Source organism: Hippopotamus amphibius, chromosome 5, assembly GCF_030028045.1.
Source record: "Hippopotamus amphibius kiboko isolate mHipAmp2 chromosome 5, mHipAmp2.hap2, whole genome shotgun sequence".
In the NCBI taxonomy this organism is placed as follows: Eukaryota; Metazoa; Chordata; class Mammalia; order Artiodactyla; family Hippopotamidae; genus Hippopotamus; species Hippopotamus amphibius.
In genome coordinates this window covers 24,027,183-24,049,642 of record NC_080190.1, presented here as the reverse complement: position 1 = coordinate 24,049,642, position 22,460 = coordinate 24,027,183, and the positions used below count along the sequence as shown (strand labels likewise).

The following is a 22,460-nucleotide window of genomic DNA, read 5'->3' as shown; positions in this document are numbered from 1 at the left end:
CTTGCTAAGCTTGATTGATAAGGGACGACTGTTTAGTAGAACTATTCAACTCAAATTCTGACTGCATGACTGCAGCCTGGGCCCTGCTTTATGGGACTGGGTGAGGTAAGTGAGGTGCCTGGCGAGTGAAATCTACAGATGCAAGAACTCTCAAACCAACCCAGCCCTTGTGATTCCTCTGCACTTTATCCCAGCCTGAAGTTATCCTGTGCTGACAACCTGAGATGCTCGTGGATGGGTTAAAATGGGCATTGGAGAGACTTAGGGGACCCAGTGGCTCCTTAATGCTATAGACTTCCAGGCACTAACGTCAGGGCTCGTCCTTGAGAACACTGCCAGCAAGGCCCTTTCACCTGGACCATCTCTTGGTCCTTTGTTTGCATAACCTGCTTCACACCTTCTTAGCTTGGGAAATTCTACTTACCCCTCCTCTCCGTGTTCCCTTCCAGAATCCATTGACATTTGTGTTTTAAAGGAGGATGGCAGTTAATATAACCGAATCTCTCATGTGTGGGACTCACAGGCAGTATGTGGGCAGGAAGCTGGTGTTTCAACCCTTATGGGGGAGATATTTGACAATGCCTGATACTCAGCTCTAAGAAGTAATTAGCTGACTGGGTGAAAATTGCTTTAGGAACTACCAAAAAGACCTTCAATTGCCAAAAGAGATTCTGATTATTATTGTAGGGTTTTAATAACAATTATCATGGTAGGAGAATGCTAACTGCAGCATTGTCTACAGTGGCAAAAAAATAGGAAATGACCAAAATATCCATGAAAGGGATGACTACATAATTCCAGGTGCTTGAAACCTAGGGAGTTAGAAGAGATTAGATGGAAAGTAGTCTTATATACTTTGACTAGGAAAGATGTTTAAGATATGTTTTTGAATGAAAAAGGCAAATAGAAGAACAACATATCTAGTAGGAAACTGCATATAAAAACAACCAAATTAATTTTGTATATTCTTTCTTGGCATAAGTATTCACTGACAAATGAAAAAGAAAATGTTTAGAAACATGCATAACATGTTGTTTTACGCACAACAGATCACAGTTGTGTGGGAAAGGGGGCCAGGATTGGGGTGATAATCTAAACTGACTTTTTAAACAGAGAAAACATATGTACATATTTTTTGTGATTAAACATCTTTAAATGAAAAGCTAAATATTTAATGACAGCATTGTAGTAGCTACAACACTACTGAATCTGTGCTTATGAAATGTCACTGAGTCAACATGTAGCCAAGTGACATCTGGGGTCAGGGGCTGGGGTGGCATTCAGAAGGGCAGAAAGTTCTTTTTCAATTTCAACCACACTTTACCTCTTGCCAACTCTTGAGTTGGCTACAGACCCTGAAAATGGGAATTTGATGGTATGGGGCTTTCTTTAAGGGTGATTTCAGGCCCCTGTCCCAGCTAATCGTCTTCCTACTCTTGATGCAAATGTGTAGTTTAGACAGTATGTCGATCTGTGGGGTTATAATTGGTACCTCCTCCCTGACCTTTGTCCATAGGGCACTATGTAGGTGGTCACTCTTCCACCTCTGAGCCCCCTGCTTTTGACAGCAGGGCATTCATTGCTATCTGCTGATGGCTGGTACTTATCATATGTTCCCTTTACACAAACTCACTCACTGATGTGGATGCTTTTCTGCAAGAAGTTTGAATGGAATGGAAGAAACCAGCAGAAGTGATAACAAAAATCCCTTAGGGTCAGAAGCTTCCACGGATAGGAACAACCCTCTGAGAGTGGAGGTGGAGCCCTAGGAAGTAATGTTTGTGATTGTGTGATTAATAAACATAACTGCATTGACAAACATATATACCTGGACACATTGCTGAACCATTTTTAAATTGAAATTTTAATTTTATAGGGCACAGATGAAAAATCCCAGTGAATAGGATATTATAAGTTATTCATCTCTGATGTTTTATTTTATATGGCTTAGGGTTCATTTGGGTTTCACATACTGAGTTCACCAAAGGGATGGTGAAACCTATTTAGGTGTAGCTGAAAAATGTCTGTATGTGTATGTGTGTGTGTGTGTGTAAATAGACATAAATATATATATATATATATATATATATATATATATTAAAATTAAAACACATAACCTCAATAAACTGAAAAGTGAGAGGTCATCAGCCTTTATTGAGCCCCATTACAGTGATCTGGCTAGCATCTGGAACAATTAGACACCTCTGTACTTCAGCCTCCTCTCATTAATACCAAAGAGAGAACAGTATGACTCCCTTGACTGACTGAGTTAGTGAAAAAAAATCAATTCTGAAATTAGCTTCAGGGGCTCCCAATGCCCTTTACAATGTCTAAACATGCTGGTACATGCAAGTGATAAAACTCCTGTCTTTGGCATTTCTTCACCATTAAATTTAGTTATTTCACCAGCTCTTTTCTATTTTTCCCATGGTGCTAGATGCTGAGGACCTCTCTAACCCATTGCTGTAAAAATGTTATTTATATTTTTCTCAGGTTTTGTGTTACAGTTCAAATAAATCACAGATTATTTCTTTATTCAATCAGAGGTAAGAATATTTGACATGCATGTCTATGTTTTTTGCCTCCTTCTGCAAAACGTTTGAATGGAATGGATGGAACTAGCAGATGTGATAACTCAACAAAAATCCCTTAGGATGAGATGCTCTCAGGTAGTATTCACTGAGTAGTATATATTATTTTGACAGTTGTATATATTATTTTCATGATTTTTTAAAATTAAAAAAAGCCTTTAAAATTTCAAACACAAAAGTACATGAATGGAGACATGAAGACCCTCTCCTCTGTACTGCAGCTCGCATGAGAGATGAGAAGGGCAATTGTCAAGTGGGGCTGGCCTGCTGGTGAGGTGCTTACTCCCCTCTCCCTCCCTCTTTCCCTCCTTCGACTGTTTCTCCCCTCCTTCCCTCCCTCCTTTCCTTCCTTCCTTCCCTCTCTTTTTAACTTTTCAATGTCAGACTTCTCAAATATGCACAATGAGAGAAAGCAGTATCATAAATACCCATGCCCTCATTAACTTACTTTCAAAATTTACTAATACCTATCCCTTTTTTCAATATTTTAAATCAAATGTCACACATCATGTATCTCTAAAAGATAAGGTTTCTCTTTAAAGCCTAACCAAAATATCATTATCGCACCTAAATACATATTTAGATTTAGATATAACCTAATATCACCAGTGATGGTCAATTTTATGTGTCAACTTGAATGGGCCTCAGGGTGGCCAGATATTTGGTCAAACATTATCCTGGGAGTTTCTCTGAGGGTGTTTTTGGATGAGATTAACATGTAAATCAGTAGACTGAGAAAAGCAGATTGCCCTCCCTAATGTGGGTGGGCCTATTCCAATCAGTTGAAGGCCTAAATAGAACAAAAAAGCTAACCCTCTCCTAACAGGAGAAAATTTGTCCTGCCTGATCACCTTCAAACTGGACATTGGCTTCCTTCCTGCTTTCACATTCAGAAGGAAATATCAGCTCTTCCTGGGTTTTGACCCTGCTGACCTTCTGACAGGAACTACACCATCAGCTTTCCTGGTGCACCAGCAACATTCAGATTGGGACCTGAAACAAACCATCTGTTCTCCTGGGTCTCCAGCTTGCCAACTCACCCTGCAGATCTCAGGATTTGGACTTGCCCTCCACCATAGTTGGGTGACCCCACCCCTTACAATGAATCTCTTTATATACACATATACATCTCCAATTGGAGACAGAAAAATATATCTCTGGAAAACCTTGATTCATACATCACTAATCACCAAACTATAGTCCATTTCCCCAAATGGTTCCAAAATGTCTTTTAATAGATTGTTTGAATTAGAATCCCAATAAGTTCCACATACTATTTTCTAAGTCCATAAATATCAGTTACTGTTGTGGGAAAGTCACAGAATGGTTTCCCTTTTATGGTATTTCTTAAATAATACTGGATAAACCGCACAATACGTATCATTAAACACAAAATTTTAGAATCTGATTCCAGATTTATAAAGATCAGAATGCATGCCTTCAATGTGTCAAGACTGGACAGAGAGAAAATGAAACACATTCCTACTAACACTAGTATATGCTTGAAAAGTCAATAAGCTTCTTTTTTGCCTCTAGTTTCCACATCTATAAAATAGGAAATGCACATGGGAAATATTTGTTTGGCCTTCCACACAGAAATGCCATGAAGGTAAAAGGTAGCCTCATGTAATTAACCAGTTCTGAAATAAAGTATCAAAAAACAAAGATATGTATATATTATCACCATTGCCACCTTCATCCAAGGAACCAGTTTCACTTCTTTATTTGCAATTATCAGATGAAATTTGCACTATTAATGCAAATTTGTGCTGCATTATTAAAATGAAAAAAAAAAAGCAAATAAACTGGTGCTGTAATGAAACAGACCTGGTCTTTGATCAGAAGTAATTCTGTAAGTTTAACACACGCTGAAAAGTAGCAGAAGTTGACCTCCTAAGGCCACTACTTCAGACACTCACCCAGTACTATTGAGGTAACTCTGTCCCAAGCTGCAGTCCTTTGACAGAGAAGATGGATTGAACCAGAAGGCTGGCAGGCACTGACCGTTGCTGTGTCGCTCATAGCCATAGTCACTGTTGGGGAAAGAGCCGAGAGAAACCTTTCAGTAGGTGGCAACATTACTGAGAACAACTGCACATCAGTCCACAGCCAACTTCCACCCTGGTCAGTTAGTCAAAACACAGGCATACACTGAATCAATGCCTTTTCAAAAATGGAATCTTCTTTTCCATGGAATTTCTATCAATTACCCACGAAAACATTCTACTGAAGCCATTCTGAGAAATGCTTGCCTGGAGGTCACAGAGGTGCGTGTGTAGAGGGGAAAGCTCAATGCCCAATAATTCCCATTAAACACCTTTACGCTGGGGGAGTAGATGTTGTTCTTATTAGGGGGAGACACAATGCTGACTGTGACTGGGCCCAGAGAAAGCTATAACGGTGGAAGTCCAGTCCTCAGGGTCAAGTTTCACTGAAAAGTTTAAGCCATCCACATGTGGCATAATCCTCATTACTAGTGATGTCTTTGGGGTGCTCTTCCAAGACATCTGGATCTACCGAGGAGAGCTGAGCCAGGTCTCTCTGTGCACAAACCATATGCTTCAAAGTCATAGCAGGAAAGGAAATGTCCTTCAGGAGTGTTATGAACATTCTCCCGAGGAAAAGCTCTGTCCTACTCAGTTAATGCTGCCAGTTGCTTTAAATCTTCTCTCTAGTTTGAAAATAGTCAAAGACTTTTCTCTCAGCCTCCTTGCATTCTTGCCTCCAAGAGCCTCCAAGTGGCCTGATATTCTTGGCTTCTGAAAGATGGACCCGGGAGCAGAGGATGGGAACAAATTGCACCTCCGCACACACAGACAGATAGCAGGTAGCAATCAGCGAGCGTTAGCATGAACTGGCTCATCTGTGTAATGGAGGTGAGATGCTGGCCCACGAGGTGTGCGGAAGGTGAGCTAGGCTTGCTCAGGGGCCTGTCACCAGGCAGCTGGCACCTAGAATTCTGCCCATACCAACTGGATGTGGTGCTGGTGCAACACATTATGGTTAGGAAGACTTCAGGAACATTGCCTACAGGACACCCAGTGCTCACTTCAGGAAATTATTTTACAAATACTAAAGAATAACTGGCAAGGTCATCTGGTAGAGGGCTGTCCAGGGGAGAGACAAGCCAAGAGAGACCATTCAGTGACAACCACCTTTCATTATGCTAGAGTCAAGGAGAACTACCGAAGCTCTAGCTATTGGTAGAAACCAATAAAGTCATGGTGAGCCTTCCAACGGAAATCATGCAGTTACAAAAATCCCATTTGACCAGGTAACCTTACAATGGCCTCATTCATGATGCGTTTCCCGCTTCTGAAACTGCATTTTAGTTAGTGGGATGAGTAGCAGATTCCAATCACAAATGAATGTAGGAACTGGGCCAAGACTAAGGGGAGTGAGAGATGGGGAAGGGGGAAACTTAATTGCTTCCCTTACCTGGTGTCCCCTTCACTCTAGTCAAGCTTAAAATTGAGAAGAAAAACAACACATGACAATGCCAACAACAAAAGATTGTGGAAAAGATTCCCGAAAGAGCAAAGGCTTCCAGAAGAAATCGGGGAATTGGGACTTATTTTTTCTCTTTGGTTTTCCATGCAAAAATAAATTTGCTCTCTGCCAAAGAATGACTGTTTGGTAAGGCCAAAGTCAAACCACTAAGATAAAAACTTAACTCCCTGTATGGGTCCTCCTTGAATAGAGTGAATGAAGGTAAAGCAGTCAGACTTCAGAAAGAGGGATGTGATGAATGACAAACACTTCAGGGAAGTGTTCCCGGTGACTGTATTTCAGGATGTCAACCCTGAGAGGTAGGACAGAGATAAAATATTTTTGTCATTGTAACAATGTTGCACTGACTGAAACAGAAGTCAGGGCTGGGGAAGCCCCTGCAGAATTCTTTGTGAGCCCCAATGTAACTGAAGCGCTGTCTTCCCTCTGGCTGAGCACACAGAGATCCAGAACTGACTCTTGGCTTGCCTTCTCTACCAACGAGAGAGGAACAGCCTTGGGTTATCGGTCTCAGTACTGACAGCCAATTTCCCAGGCCTGGCCAGTACTATTTATTTAATGTTCCTAGAGGCCTACCACGGCAGATGACTTCCTTTCTCTAAGATATGTGACGTGTATGTACACAGTATCTCAGCCCAATCACTGATATTTTGATGATCAGATACACGACCGATGATTGCTATGCAGCTAATATTGTTAAATGAATGTCTTTGGTTCCTACGCTGGCCAAGTTTCAATTATTTAACACTTATATACACACTTAGCAATCACTTTCTCTGAACGAAAAACATATCAATAAATTTTTAAAAGAAGAGGGAAAAAAAGAAACAAAGTGAGATGGACATGATCAAGGGAATTACTACCTACTCATCCTCAATCATGTTTCAACCTCATCTGAATGTCAAAACTAGAACAAAGCAAGGACATCATTGGCCCCACAAGTCAGCTTTCTGCTTAACCAATGCTCCAGAAAGAAGGCTGTATTTGGAGAAATGTCTATTTGTGGATTGGGTTATTTGATGCTCAACATCACTAATCATGCAAGTCAAAGCCACAATGAGATATCACCTCATACCAGTCAGAATGGCCATCATCAAAACATCTAAAAACAATAAATGATGGAGAGGGTGTGGAGAAAAGCGAACCCTCCTGCACTGTTGGTGGAAATGTAAATTGGTACAGCCACTATGGAGAACAGTATGGAGGTTCCTTAAAATACTAAAAATAGAACTACCATATGATCCAGCAATCCCACTCCTGGGCATATACCCAGAGAAAACCCTAATCCAAAAAGAAACATGTACCACAATGTTCACTGCAGCACTATTTACAATAGCCAGGACATGGAAGCAACCTAAATGCCCATCGACAGATGAATGGATAAAGAAGATGTGGCACATATATACAATGGAATATTACTCAGTCGTAAAAAGGAATGAAATTGAGTTATCTGTAGTGAGGTGGATGGACCTAGAGACTGTCATACAGAGCAAAGTAAGCCAGAAAGAGAAAAACAAATACTGTATGCTAACTCATATATAGGCAATCTAAAAAAATGGTATTGATGAACCCAGTGACAGGGCAAGAATAAAGATGCAGATGTAGAGAACGGACTTGAGGATACGGGGTGGGGGGTTGCAAAGGGGAAGCTGGGACAAAGTGAGAGAGTAGCACTGACATATATACACCACCAAATGTAAAACAGATAGCTGGGGGAAGTTGCTGCCTAACATAGGGCTATCAGCTCAATGATGGGTGATGCCTTAGAGGGCTGGGATAGGGAGGGTGGGAGGCAGTCACAGGAGGGAGGGGGTATGGGGATGTATGTATAAATACAGCTGATCCACTTTGGTGTACAGCAAAAACTGGCACAACAGTATAAAGCAATTATATTCCAATAAAGAGCTTAAAAAATAAAAAAGAAAGAAAGAAGGCTGTGGCACTCTGAGTATACTGAACTTGTAAACATCTCAGTACTCCTCCAGTTTAAACTAGCTTCACCCTGGTAAAGGCAGAAGACTCTTACCACTAGATTTACAAAGCCACACATGGCAATGCCAGCATCTCCATTCTTGCACTGAATTCAGAAGAGTCTTCCACAGCTCTCACAAGCAACAGTCATCTAACCACTGATTGAAAACATCCAGGTATAGACAGTTCACTGTCCTACATGATCACCATTCCACTACCAGGAACCCTAGATTCTAGAAAGATTTTTATCTTGAGCACAAATATGTTTGCTCCCTGAAATGTCCACTTATCATTTTTAGTATTGCTGTCTGAAGAAACTCAGGGTGGGTATGGTCTCTCTTTTTGTCCTGAGATCTGTCAATTAGATGAAGATAATTACTAGCCATCTTCTCAGTCCTCCTGAAGTCTAAAGAAATCCCTGGTTTTTCCATACACACACACATAGCTAGTAAAGCCATGATGTCCCAAAATGGTAATTTCACATGAATATGAGGCTTGTCACTTGGGTCTATGCATGTTACTATTATTTCAAATCTAAGCTTTCATTAAGGCCCACATGGGTTTGAAATACTAGACAACTCCATGGGATAATAGCACAAGCTTACCAGTCAAAATCAGCCTCTGTGCAGACACAGGGTTCAGACTCCATAGCTCCTGCATATTTTCCTTGCATACATTTCCGCTCTGATTTTCTCTTTTTATATATTCTTTTCGCTCCCATGATGCATGCTTCCCCCTGTAAGGAGACAAGAATCTCACACAGTCAGGCACACAGCTTGGACCTTCCCTACTCCACATCAGGACAGTTCAGGGAGATGGTCTCAAACCTGAGTGTCATCTGGACACACACAGTCTGCTTCGTGCTAACAGCATTTCCTTTTCAGTGTCTAGAGCCCTATTATAGAACATGACGATAAAGGTAATCCTAGGAAGCACTGAAGGTGTGGCGGAAAGTCCTGAACTCTATGTACTCAGCAAATCTTTACTTGGCAAGGTGTTAAGTACAGTGCCATGAGGAACACACAGATAACACACAGATAAGACAGCCTGTAACAGCGTATTGCCAAAAAATCTGTAGTAATTAAGTTCAATTCTTCTGTAATAGAAGATTTCTACATTTGGTCATTTATGAGCATATGAAAGAAGAATACTAAGAAACATAAAGGTCCATTTTGCCCCAGTTTATTATGCCTCTGCCCACACAACTTAATAGCACTGTGTTTATATCCATCTACCATATAAGCAAGACCACCAAATTCAGTGTTTCTCCACAAAATACTAAAAGCTGTGAATCTCACAATGCATGTACACTCCAAAGGGGAAAAGAGCTGCCATGAAAGTGAGCGATCCTTTGATTGTTGAACCTCCAAGGAGAGTGGGTCATTCTAGCTGACGTAGCTCTCACTGTCAAACCCAGCTCTCTGCGTGTGTCTGAAGGACCAGACAGAGTTTTATCTAACCTGCTCTATACTGTCTTTCTTGAGCAAAGTCACTTTAACCAGCTGCATTACACATCTACATGTAAATACATGACTTAGTCTAGGTTTGGGGTATATGATGTGTCACTGTCTGAATGTGGTGATGGCTTTGAAGGCAAAGGCCTCTGCCATGTCCTTTGAGAGGTTGGCGGAATGAGTTCTGCCTTGGGAAATCAAAGGAGAGATGCTTTCAGGCAAGCATTCTAATATGAGCAGAGTAGCAGAGGGGCCAGGATGAAGGAAATTTTCCGCATCCTTATATCACAAGTACCTTGGAAGGAGGCAAGAAGTGCGACCTAATCCCAGGGAATCACAGCAGTGGGAGGAAGAATTTTACTGGTACCGCTCACCCAGCATAATTTTATTTTATGTTTCTGTTTGCATTGCTAGATAAAATTGAAGAGCCTTTCCTTACCCCTGCCGCCACACTTTGCAACCAGATGACATGCTCACATAAGTTATGTTTGGATCTCCGTGCTGAGTTGGTATTTCATTTTGAGGTGTAAGTCTAAGCCAAGCACATTTGAATTTTATCTCATTATATCCGAGTAGAATAAAAACAGAAATTACTTCACAACGAGCTATAAATGTTGAGTTTGTTCAGTGCTGTGAAACACAGAACACGTAAGAAAGCACCAGATGGACATTTTTGCCCAGGGAACCCCAATTTCTATGCTTTAATGACTAGCTTTCCCGCAATACTCTCCATGCCTCCCACCCAAGACTCAATCCCAGCCTTCTTTCTCGTACCTGGCTATGCAGCTGCCAGGGTCTGTAGTCCTCCTCGGCACAGCGTCTATCGAAAATTGATTTATAGTCCACCTTGACCAGCTGCCATTCAGAGCGGTGGCTGAAGTGTCCAAATACTCTGCAGAATTCAGGATGATTAAAAATAATCACAATAATAGCAATGCTGAAAGTTATAACTACAGCTAGCATTTGCTGAATGTTTACTATGAGATTAACACAATGCTAAGCACATCACATTGGTCATATCATTTGATCCCCAAAACAAATTTCTGAGGAGGTTGCTACTAGTGGCTTCACTTCACATGTGGGTAATCTGAGGCTCAAAGAATTCTATTAACATGCAAAATCCAAAGTCAAATCACTAAGGACTGGTAGAGTCAGAACCCAGGGTGTTTGACTTAATTAAAAGCCCAGTTCTATATATTGTACAACAAGAATGGTTGACCAAAAAAAAAGAAAAAAAAAAAAAACCCACAAATGCTGCCTTCTATGTGGTCCAAGATTATACATCTAGGTTCTCCTGCTAGTGTACATGGTTCCCGTGCTTTCCATGCTATTTTACCTTCCCACCAGTCCCGAGGTAAAGTGGGTAGCAATGCTGAAGAGTTAGAACTACTTCCTACTCTGTGTATTCTGTTCTCCTTACTCAGAGAGACCCAGCTATTTAATGAAGTGTTTAAATCACCTATTGTTGATGTAAATAAAAGCCACAAAGTAGCCTTTTTAGTCAACTTTTTTTCATCTGTGTTTTGCAAATACAAAAATTGAATAAAGACAAATTATGGAATAAGTTGCTAACCTAGCTATGTTTCCCTTGGGCAAAAGTGTAGCTATTGGGCATATTAAATTTTTGTTGCTCTTTTCTATTGTTAAAAAAAAAGGAGTAGGAAGAAAAAGTTAGAAAATGTACCAACTATTTACTTTGATTTTAAAACTTTCACTGCTGACAGAATCAACTGCTTCAAAATCTTCCCTCTCTGTTTCCCACGTCCAATTTTCCAGGAGAAGGAAAAACCACAGTTTCATATTTCAAATTCAAAGCTCATTGTTTTGAAACCCATGGGCAAGCAACCCATTAATCAAGTCTTTCACAAATTAATGATCATCACTTTCCAGTCAAGAATGAGTGTAAATGCAATTTCACAAGAACAGACTGTTCTCGTGGTTTCCCTAATATGCCTCACAATTGGGTTAGGTAAAGAGCCAGGGAAAAATAACATCCTTTGTGGGGTTTTGATCAAGCTGTGTATTCTGCCTTAAAGTGAAATCATTCTTACATGCCTGTGATTTTCTATATGTTGAGCATGTTTATTATTAAAATTTTTAATTGATAGCTTTATTTTCTCTTGAACTAATCACTTCTAATTTCCCTAAGCCCACTGAGTAGAGGAAGAAACAGGCTGTACCATTTTGCTGCCAGCCCTCAGTGTCAGTCTCCTCATAGCTAGTAAAGAGCTAAGAAAATGGATGCCCACATTTTTTTTCCTCTTTGCTGTGGAATCATGAAGTCACATGCACAGCCTTTGCTAGCAACTTCAAACCTGACAGTAGCAAGGTGAACAGGCTCATCTAAAAACAACATTTCTGGATTTATATTAAGACTAGAAGACATCATAGTTTCCACTTACGTCATGATTAGAGTCTCTTCCCCAGGCTCACCCAGAACCCCATCCACAAAAAGTGGAATAGATGTGAAACTGTATTTGCTCCAAGATCTCCCTTCATCAAAACTTAACCTAACGACAGAAAAAATAACAGTCACCGGATCTCAAAAGAAAATCCTTTCAAAGAAAAGATGCTACCAACCAGGAGAGAATACATTTCACAAGTACCTGGGGCACTGTCAAAGTGAGCCTTTTATATGAATAAGTGTTCTTAATTACATCAGAAGGTAGATATACAGTTAGCCAAGTGATTTGGGACCCAGGTGTATTATAACATCAATAAGGGGGGAGCTGCATGAAATGGGAATGATAATAAGTCTTTGATAGGATTTTTTTTTAGTTTGGATATTTTATTAGGTCTTAGATCTCAATGTGACCCTCTCCAAAATCTTGCTGCAATCTAGCAGCAAGTCTTAGAGGTGAACCTGAGAATAATGGCCTTGTGAAACCCACTGAGATGGACTTGAACCAGCCACCTCTATGTGACCAAACCCTTAGTGGTAGCCTTCTTACATTGTTATAAATCCTGGTTGACTCATTGAGTGAATGGGTGCAGAAGGACAGACTCCTGAAAGTAAAAGGAACTCTGCAACTCTGATGGTCATACAGGATGTTTCCTTTTCTCCGCCTTTCTCTAGGATGCCTTCCCCCAAGCTAAGCCTCTGGTTCTCTTATTTCTGCAGCTTTCCCTTTGGTCACCAAAGTAACCAACAGTGGAGGGAAAATCAAGCCTTTGACTTTGAACAAGCTCGCCTGTGGAGAGGGCCATTTTCAAAAACACAGATGAACGAGTCTATTGGAAACCCCTCTGGAAGTTAGGCCTTGCATGTCCATCTGTGGAAGACCCACAGGGAGAGCTGCAGAATATCACCCCTCCAAAAGGAAGCTAAGGAAGTAGAATCAGGAGAAATGAGAGCAGAGCAGAAGTGTCAGGAAATGCTGATTTCTGTGCAGAATGTGCATAGTGAATGCAAATATTCAACTCCAGGAGATGTTATTTGGGAAAGGTGGCTGCAAGAAGTTAGGCTGTTCAGAGATTATCCTTGACAACCATTCTACCCATGACTGTACTGAAAGAGTAAGGCACTGGAGATACTGGCGGGGGCACGGGGGTGACTGTCACATTTGAAATCCATAATGCAATTCCTCTCCAAAGGGCAGAATCAAGCTCCCTTTCTCTTCCTTCCTCCCTCCCTCTCTCTCTCCCCTTTCCTTTTCCTTCTTATTTCAATAAAGCAAAGGAATAAGTTATATTCTAGCAGACCTTGAGAATTTACTGCAAGAACAGTCCCGGTCTGACAGCCTGACTTAGACTGGCCTTAGCTGTGCAGAAGCATCAAGGTGCATGACTGACTCATGGCCAATGGGGGCTTTTACCAGAGATGTCGAATCGGGAGAGACGTGTGCTTCATAGCAACCAGGACTCCACCTTGATCCAGATACAAAACGCTGTGCTCTTCTTCAAAGATCTGGAAGAGGAAAAACACACACCCAGGGACACACACCCACAGACACACACATGCAGGGTTCGGAGAATTAGTCTTCATCTGAGGAAAAAATTCACTCCCCGAGAGAACTGGGTCCCCCCAAATCTGTGGGAAGACAGTTATGAACAATGCTTCTCAAGGTGGGCTCCACGTACCACTGGAGTTACATAAATTGATTGTAGGTGCTCCACAAAAGACATTTAAATAACTAAGAGTTATATATTCATATTCATTTTTGTAGTTATTCATATTTGTTTTTTGGTGGTAAGTTCTATTGGGCACCATTTACAATGATGTTGAAATATGGGGTAACTGTCATATTGAGTAACATCTTTAGAAGGAAGAGACCTTACAGATACTTTATTCCAATATTCTCATTTTTACGGATTAGAAAACTAAGGTTTAGAGAGAAGTGGTGACTTGCCTAAGACCATGCAGATGCTAAACGATGGCACTGGGACTTGCAGCGCAACCGTGCCCTTTCCAGACGTAATTATTTCAAAGTTTCCAAGTGTTACAGGGGACAGAGGTTCTTGTTCAACTCACAGATTCTCTAACAAGTCATAAAGTAGTTCTGATCGAAATGGAATCATCATCTTTGGTACCTGTTTCTTTGGGTCTCTCTCCATACGTGGAGAGATGAATCTGAGGTCAAATAGAGACAGGCTGAAAACAGTTTCTAAGTCTTCTCCATATAAGATGCATACTGTTTTCTCACAATCACACTATAGACATCATTGTTTCCCCTTTGTTTACTTCTTATACACAAGATGTATCCCAGGACTACAGGAAAGACTTCTAACATCTCTTTGCTTTGAGATGTTAGAAAGAAAAAAACTGAGACCCTGGCTCTGTAACTATAGGAAGTTTAATAGTCCACGTTCCTATATAGCTCCAAGATCAAAAGCCCCAGAGTTTCTTAAGCAAGTTTCTTTTCTGCCCCACTCTTCCCAGAACATGTGAATTGCAGTGCAGATCCACGAAGCTAGGAAATGGTAACTAGTCCATAACATGGACATCGCTGTCTAAAAGTTAAAGCAGAGTGTTCTCGTTGCTGTGTGATTACCTGAGCATTAGATTTCAATTTATGGTGCTAGTTATTGTATGATAATTAAATGTCAGTGGCTTATTAAAACATATTTATTGAAGTGTAACAACCATGCATTAGGCACATATCTTGTCATGACTGCTAAACCTCATTAAATGCCTGTTTTATAAGCTAGGAGTATCTAATTTTCATTCAGAAGAAGGAGGAAGCATTTAAGCTAAACACATTGGTTGAAAGTGATTCCATTTCTACTTTCCCTAACATATGCACCACGATGGTTATTACTCTGTCTTTTGCACATGAGCTTTAAACATCTCAGAATACCACCTGGGTAATGGCTATTTCTATATCACTGTATTCCTCTCTATTTTGACTTCAAGGCAGGGGGAATTTGTGGAGGCAACCTGGTGTTAGATAGATAATCTCCCTTCTAGGCTTCATGTTCCCTACATAATAAACTCCCTAGAATTCCAGTTTTCTTTCACGGGAAAAATTCAGTCATACCTAATTTGGTTTCACTGTCACTTACAAACTCTCTTACATATAGGCTGTGATAAAGGGTCATTTTTATCAAGCAAAGAAATCAAATTTCATAAATGTTTGCTAAACTCAAAAATGTCTTTAAGACAGCCATAAAACAAAAAGGAAAATAAACAGATTGACAAGCTTCAGGATTTATGTGTGGCTGAATAAGTTCCCAGAATTGAACCAAGCTGGACAATTTTTACAACACTTCAACTTCAGTAACATGACCCAGGATACTTTCTTACCTGCCTCCAAGTGTTCCCTGCATCTGAAGAGACAAACATGCTGATGTCGCTGTCTGACAACTCAGAACCTATGTTACCTGGAGAGAGCACATCACCATCAGTGAAGGGAACTTTTTGCAAAAGCTAATGATGGGCTCTGCTGGCATGTGCATTGCCCGAGATGGATTTAGGCTGCACACATGAGATCTGAGTAGGGCTTTTCAGCATATTTGCTTCAGGGTTGATGGCTTAGGTGCCTTTCAAAAATATTTTTAGCTTGCTCATTAAGTTCCAAGCATGGATGTCTAACTTCTTAAAATAAATACAACTTACAGCAGTGAGCAAACCAGGCTCTTACCGGAAGCCACTATGATGCTGGGAGCTGTGTCTCGGCTGGCAATGATTCCTGATGTGTAGGGATTCTCAGAGACCTTAAGGTGAAGGTGTAGTGAGCAATAGGGCTGAGAAGAGGAGAAATGAGGGTCATCAAAACACATCATCTAAATGGTCATTTAAAGCTCAGATTCAGAGCACCCGCCATTCACCCAACCATCCCATCTATCCATGAACCTACCCATTTGGCCATCTTTCATTCCACAAATATCTGGTGCCTACTAAGTATAAGACAGCTGCTAAGTGGGTAAAGGAGAGAGTGCCTTCATTTTAAGTCTAATTTACTGATATTATTGCCATTTGGCCATTCAACAAACATTTTAGTTCTTTATCTGTAAAATACTAGGCGTAGCTTATGAAAGAGTTACATAGACTAAACTTTGGTCTCTGCCACTAAGGAGGAAGATCTTTCTATTGATGACCAAAAGAGAATATTTTAACAGCCATGAGATCAGTACAGACAAAATATGAAATTGTAGAGGATGATGAGCCTATATCCAACTTTGGATGAGGGGAAGTTTCAAGGGGAAAAGGTGCCTGAGGCAAAGGTGGGTAGTATATGAACTGCAGATGAGATGTTCAGGAGGATAAAGGACATTTCAGGCCTAAGTAACATCAATAACAAAGAAAAGAAGCGGAAGAGTTGAGCTATAATGCAACAGGTAGTCAGGTAAGACCAAGGAGGAGAAATGAGATATGACATTGGAAAGAAAGTTTGGCCAGGCTGGGAGGGCTTTGAAGAAGTCGCTTGGCATCTCTTAGCCATCTGAAACCTTGGTCTCAGTGCTACAGAAGAAGCTGTGTGACATGTGAAACTGTCCTAACATCCACCAGACAAGTGACATAGTGTCTGTGTGAGGGTATTATCAGACTCAGTGTTATTCGACATAAAAGTTGTTCTTGTAGACAAAAGGCAATAGTAATAGCAATCTAAATGAAAATTTAAGGGACTTGTTTGTACATAAAAATCTCTATCAAGTTCTTAGATTAAGACATTGACAGTTTTCAAAAACAGGATAATAAATCTTACACAAATTTCATTTAAAATAGTTCTTGTACTGAGTTGTCAAAAACTACAAGTTTGTGTCTGGACCCACACCTCTTTTCATCTCTCAGGAAGATTGTTTTCTAATCTTATTGACTTGAGTTTTTGGAATCACCACTGTATCTCCGTTATTACTCTCATTCTGCTCTGTAAGTCTCAGCCAGCAGATATGCAGAGAGCTACAGAGATACAATGATGACATTTATATGGGATAGAGTAAATGACAAACTAAGAATGAAACTCAGGAATAAAAGCAGCCAAAACACCAGTGAAATAAAACAGTGGATCACAATAGGGTCTTTTCCTCACTGCCAACATAGAGGGTAAACTCTCAGAGAATGATGATCATAATAAATTATTGGTTTTGCATGAAAATTTCATGTAAAGCTTCAAAAAAAGGAAATTTTACTCTACAATGTTCTAGAAGAGTAAGGACGACCACCCCTATGAGACGAAATAGTCAGACCCCAAAACTTGGCTTCCTTTTGTCCAAGAGGAGGACTAGGGCGGGTGCTGTATGTCACGGACGCTCCAATGGCAGTATTGACCAACACACAGGCAGACACAGAGACAGGATAAAGCAGAGGTGTCCACCAGTTTTCCATGATAATTGTCCTGACAGCTGCACCTACCAGGACCTCCCCTTCTCTGATGCACCACAGCTGATTTTACTATGCACAGTCCTGGATCATCTCTTTGAGGTATGCATACTTTTATCCCCCTAAGAGATACACTCTACAAATAAGGAGGAAACATCAAGTACTACTTTGCATCTTCTGTAAAACCTCACATAAAGTCTAAAAAGGACAGTCAATAAACACTTGAAATATCAAGCAACACTTTCAAGTTAGGACATGGAAGACCTTACTTTATTGTTTTACTCAAAACAATGTCAGAAGTACATGGGCTCATGTATAAACCACATAATCAGAATAATGTGAGGGTCTTCATGGCATTCAGAGCAGTGGTCACTACTTGAGGATTATACCTAGACATATGGGCTTAGTGTAGGGCCTTTTGTACCACCCAACACAGGAGGATATCCCTGGCCGAGGTAGCACCCAGGTTGCCATCTTGAGCCAGCCACTGGCCTCGTACTTCATCACCCTGCAGTCTGGAAGATTGTAAAGCTAAGTTGCCACCTGACCCAAGGATTATTTGATAGAGGGCACTTGCCATGATGAGAGAGAGACGGCATTTTCAATTGGCCATTTCAGCACTGCTCTGTTGCTATGGCTTTCAGAGGCCTGAGATAAATTAATTTGGGAAGAAAAGATACACCAGTTCATGCAGTAGCAGCAACATTAGAAACGATCTTTTTCATGCATTTTTTTTTCTCCACTCTCACATTTGTAGTACTGGATTGCCCCCAACTGGTACAAGGAAAATATTCTGTGGCTTTTTTTCCCCCCTTTCTTCCATTTTTCCAAGGAAGTTATATAGTCCACATCAATGTTTACAGAAAAACAATGTTAAGTAATTTATCTTCACTTTTTTAACATAAACTTTTATACTTAAACAGTTTGGGACATTTATCAAAATTAAGTCACCAAAGACCAATAGAGAAGTTGTTATAATGGCTATCAAGCCACTGCAAACTCCTGGAAAACACAAGTCAAGGCTCTCTAATTCTTAGGCACATTTTGCCCCGGCAGGAGGCACTTGTCCACCTCTGCCTTCCTGCCTTCTTTTCTCCCATTAGTGAATATATACTGAATATCTGAACATCTTTCCAGAGTAATCTCCAATTCAGTATGAGTGAGAACACAGCTTATTCCAAAGATCTTTCTCTTTTTCCCTTGACTTTTCATATTCCAAAAAAAAAAAAAATGCAGAACTGTACACCAAGAATGGAGGGACCAGCATACATGTTTGGAAGCGGCCTGTTGTCCTGACTCACACACAGTCACAGGGCATGGAATATCATTAGGTGACCAATACTAAGAACTACTAGATCCTTAGTCTTTAATCTTTTGCGGTCAAGTACAGAGTTCGAGAATCTGGTGCAAACTGAGGACTCTTTCCCAAGAAAAAGTACACAAAGGAAGCACAGAGTTTTGCATTCAAATTCAGGGAGTTCACAAACTCTCAAAGCCCATTGTGGACTTCTAGGCTTCGATTACCTTTCTATTGCCTTATTCTTTTATTTCTTAGTTTAATCAACAAAATGCTTTGGCCACTGCAAGTGTTCAGTAAATACCTGTTGAATTCAACTGATCCATGAATGTGTTGCTGTCTTCCTAGCACTGTGGGTCAATGGAGAAATACTAAATGATCCAAGACATTCCCACGCCATGAAATAAATCAACTTAAAAAACTGTTCGATTATTTGAGAGTCAACCAGCTTCTCATTCCACTTCCTCTTTACCTCTAATCTTTGAATTAACAGCATTTACATCTCATCTTCTGGTACCTTTAACCCCAGAGCTCCTAATCTGAATACTGTACTGAAAAGCCAGCTCAGAGCTTTCATAAACAATAAGGCTCCCCCAAAGTATCTCCCAAATCCACCTCCTACACACACACACATTTGTGCAGTTTCTGGTCCTATTAGAGTGTAGAATCCATTTGATTTTTAGTATGGAGTCAATGGCAAAGAAGAGGGAGGCCCCCGGGCCAGTTGGCTGAGTATGGGGCACTCAGCACTGCTCCTATTCAGCAGAACACGGAGAGTCCCAGCCAGCACAAAGGAGGGGAAGCAGAGTCAAGAGTCTCCTGGGGTAGCTGGCTGCTTAGCTCCAGTAGGAAACTGCCAGCTGAATCCATAAAGAAGTCATGGCCTCTCTCTATGAAACACTATGCTTCCCCTCAGGGGCCAAGGATTTGTCACAGTCTCAGTTCACATGTTGTCTCTCGGGAGCCCAATCCTGAGGTTCTGGAGTCAGGTGGACCATGACCTGTAACACCCCATCTAACTGTGCAATGCAGTCTTCAGAGGAAACAAATCCCAGCTGAACCCTCCAGGCAATCAGTCTAAAAGTCTCCAAAATAGCCCCAAATTACCCTGGATGTCTTATTTCTATAGAATACATTCTACCAGGAACATTCCATTTGGGGCTGCAATTCTGAACTTGTTCCACATTTGTAACAGCCCTGCTGGAAAAAAATCTCTTTTCTAATCACTAGGCTGTGCTTTCAGTGACACTGTCACTTTCCAAGTATTCACAATCTAAAAATCACTTTTTATCTCCTCTCTGCTACCAGCTGCCAAACCCAAGGAAGGTTTTAACAATCTGGGTCTCCTGTAACTCAAAGATTTTCTTTCCTATTTTGTGCCTTGGGAGAGTTTTATAAAATTATTTTGGTTTCTTCTTCCTTTTGGCATTTTCCTCTCCTCACCTTATTGCTGTTCTCTAAAGCTCAGATAAAACTACATCAAACAACAGGATTAATGAGGGAGGAAGGCCAAAAGACTCTTGGGTACCATACATCTATATCTCATTAATTCACCTCTCCTCAATCTTAATGAGCCTACTGATTTTGTTAATTTTAGGGTCAACTGGTGCCCATGAGCTTCAGAAGGTGGGTATTATGACAGATCCTTCAGTGTGACTGTCAATGGCAAGGAAAGCCTTCCACTGAAGTCCAAATATGAAACTCAAACATCTGTCCCTGGCATGTCTGCTTCAAACAAAGACAACACGTGCTGAGCACCCACCAAGTGTCAAGTATGATTCTTGAGCTGATTCTCTGGAGTGATCAAAAAGACAGCCACAGTCCCTACGCTCATGGAGCTCACAGTGGGCAGGGGAGATGGACAAGCAAGTCAACAAATGCATGTGCTGATTGGAGAGAGTGAGAAAGGTCATGAATAAAGAAGGCTGGACCAAGTGCAACTTCAGAGAAGCTCAAGGAAGCTCTGAGATGAAGGTACTCAAGCAAGGATCTGAATGCCCAGAAAAAGACTAGGAGAAGGGCATTTTAAGAGCTATAATGGCAAAGGCAGAGCCTAAGACATAAATGAGAGTGGTGAGCAGATGGTATGGAAAGGCGCGCCCTCCTCCCCCACCGTGGCCTATGTATAAGGAAGGAAGGAGAGTCTAGAGACCGGGCAGGAGAAACAGACAGGGTCCAGGCCACGTGGACTCTTGCAGGCCATGGTTAAGTATTTGAATTTCATTCCACCTGCTTAGAAAGTCATCAGAAGGTTAAATATAGTAGGAACATGCTCTGAATTTTTAAACCTCAAGTTGATACCATTTACATGAAATTTTAGAAAAGGACAATCTAATCTCTCATGAAAGAAAGCAGATCAGAGGTTGTCTAGGGCCAAGGGTGTGGATAGTGCCTGCGGAGAGGCACAAAGCAATTTTTTAGGTGATGAAAATGTTCTATCTGACTGTGTTAGTGGTCACATGGGTTATACATTTGTCAAGATTTATTACTGTACTCAAAATGGATACTTTTTATGTATGCATGTTTCAATTCAATACAGTTGGATTTAAAAAAAAAAAAGGGTTGCATTGGCTGCTATGGAGAGACAAGATTACCAGGTAGAGACAAGAGGAAGAGCCTGTCACTGCAGGGGAAGGGAGGAATGGTGGTGACTTGTATTAGGATGGTCCCAGCAGAGATGGGGATGTGAGCTGATACTGCATTTATAATTTGGAGGCACAGCCGTAAGACTTCCTAACACTGGGCTGGGTGGAGCAGGGAAAACCTCACAAAGTGCTTTGTGTAAGAGGCATTTCTAATGGTCCATTCATAATGCCAGAGCACCCAGGAAAGCCTCTTTAGGTGATATGGTTAATTCTCTGTCATGGACTTTCAATCACTAAATGTATGATGGGATGCAGGACCGCATTAAGGCACTGGTGCATCTCATGCATCGTTGGCTAAATATCACATTGCTCTAACTTGGAATAGCTGAAGGAAGGAGGCAGGCATGTTTTTAAAATGCTATTGAAGCATGCCTTGCATAGAGTAGGCATTCAATAAATAACTGTTACCTTTACTTACTCTGTAACTGGATTTGTATACTTACTCTAACAACCGGCTTTTCTCTCCTCTCTAAGTTGCCAGTAATAAGGCTAGAAGCTGAGTGGGAGGCTGAATTTCAGACTACTTCTCCTGATGCATGGTGACAACTGCGATATCCTCTGCAACTAATAAGGTCAAGCTATGGCTGCCGGCATCTTCTCCACTGGGAGGGTGACCCGCCTACAGCTGTAGGAGATGAACCTGCAAAATGACTGCTCAGACTTCATGGGGCAGAAGGAAGCAGGCTGAGTGTGCTTAACTTTAAAGTTGGGATTCTATGACGGGTGTGAATATTGATATATGTCAAACCCTGCTTACTAAAACGCATAGGTCTTTCCTTTAGCTTTACAGACTGGCCTCTTCCTTTTATGAATTTAAATACAACTTTGGAATTGTTTTTTAGAAATTAGCATTTAATGATTCTTTGTTTTAAATTAATCTCTTCTTCCCCTCCTTCTTCATTCACTCAGTACCTATTCATGTGTCAAGTATAGGGCAGGTACCAAAACTACTAAGAGGAGTGAAATGTGACCTTATAATCTTTCACTCATTAATCTATTCCCTCTCAGGTAGACAGCAAACTCCTTGAAGACAAGACCCATTTTTGATCCCTCTCTTGGATACCACCATATAATCAAATATATAAATACACTGATCTGATCTACTTACTGCCCGAATGTTAGATGATTTTTTAAAAGCCATACTTCAAAGCAGGAGTCAACAAACTTTTGTTTTTAAGGGCCAGGTAATAAATATCTTACTGATGGACCATACAGTTTCTGTCATGACTACTC

The 22,460-nt window shown here is 40.9% G+C and overlaps 1 protein-coding gene across 4 annotated transcripts in view; it reads right to left on the bottom strand.

The window, feature by feature from the left end:
- Positions 1 to 22,460, bottom strand: part of SORCS1 (sortilin related VPS10 domain containing receptor 1) — a 497,412-nt gene that overhangs the window by 73,176 nt on the left and 401,776 nt on the right. For all 4 annotated transcript variants that reach the window (XM_057735386.1, XM_057735384.1, XM_057735383.1 and 1 more), the window contains exons 11-17: positions 15,607 to 15,709; positions 15,270 to 15,346; positions 13,342 to 13,433; positions 11,929 to 12,036; positions 10,301 to 10,418; positions 8,678 to 8,808; positions 4,511 to 4,624 (exon numbers count right to left, since the gene is read on the bottom strand). In XM_057735386.1, the coding sequence (XP_057591369.1) occupies positions 4,511 to 4,624; positions 8,678 to 8,808; positions 10,301 to 10,418; positions 11,929 to 12,036; positions 13,342 to 13,433; positions 15,270 to 15,346; positions 15,607 to 15,709 (743 nt within the window). The remainder of the gene's footprint in view (positions 1 to 4,510; positions 4,625 to 8,677; positions 8,809 to 10,300; positions 10,419 to 11,928; positions 12,037 to 13,341; positions 13,434 to 15,269; positions 15,347 to 15,606; positions 15,710 to 22,460) is intronic.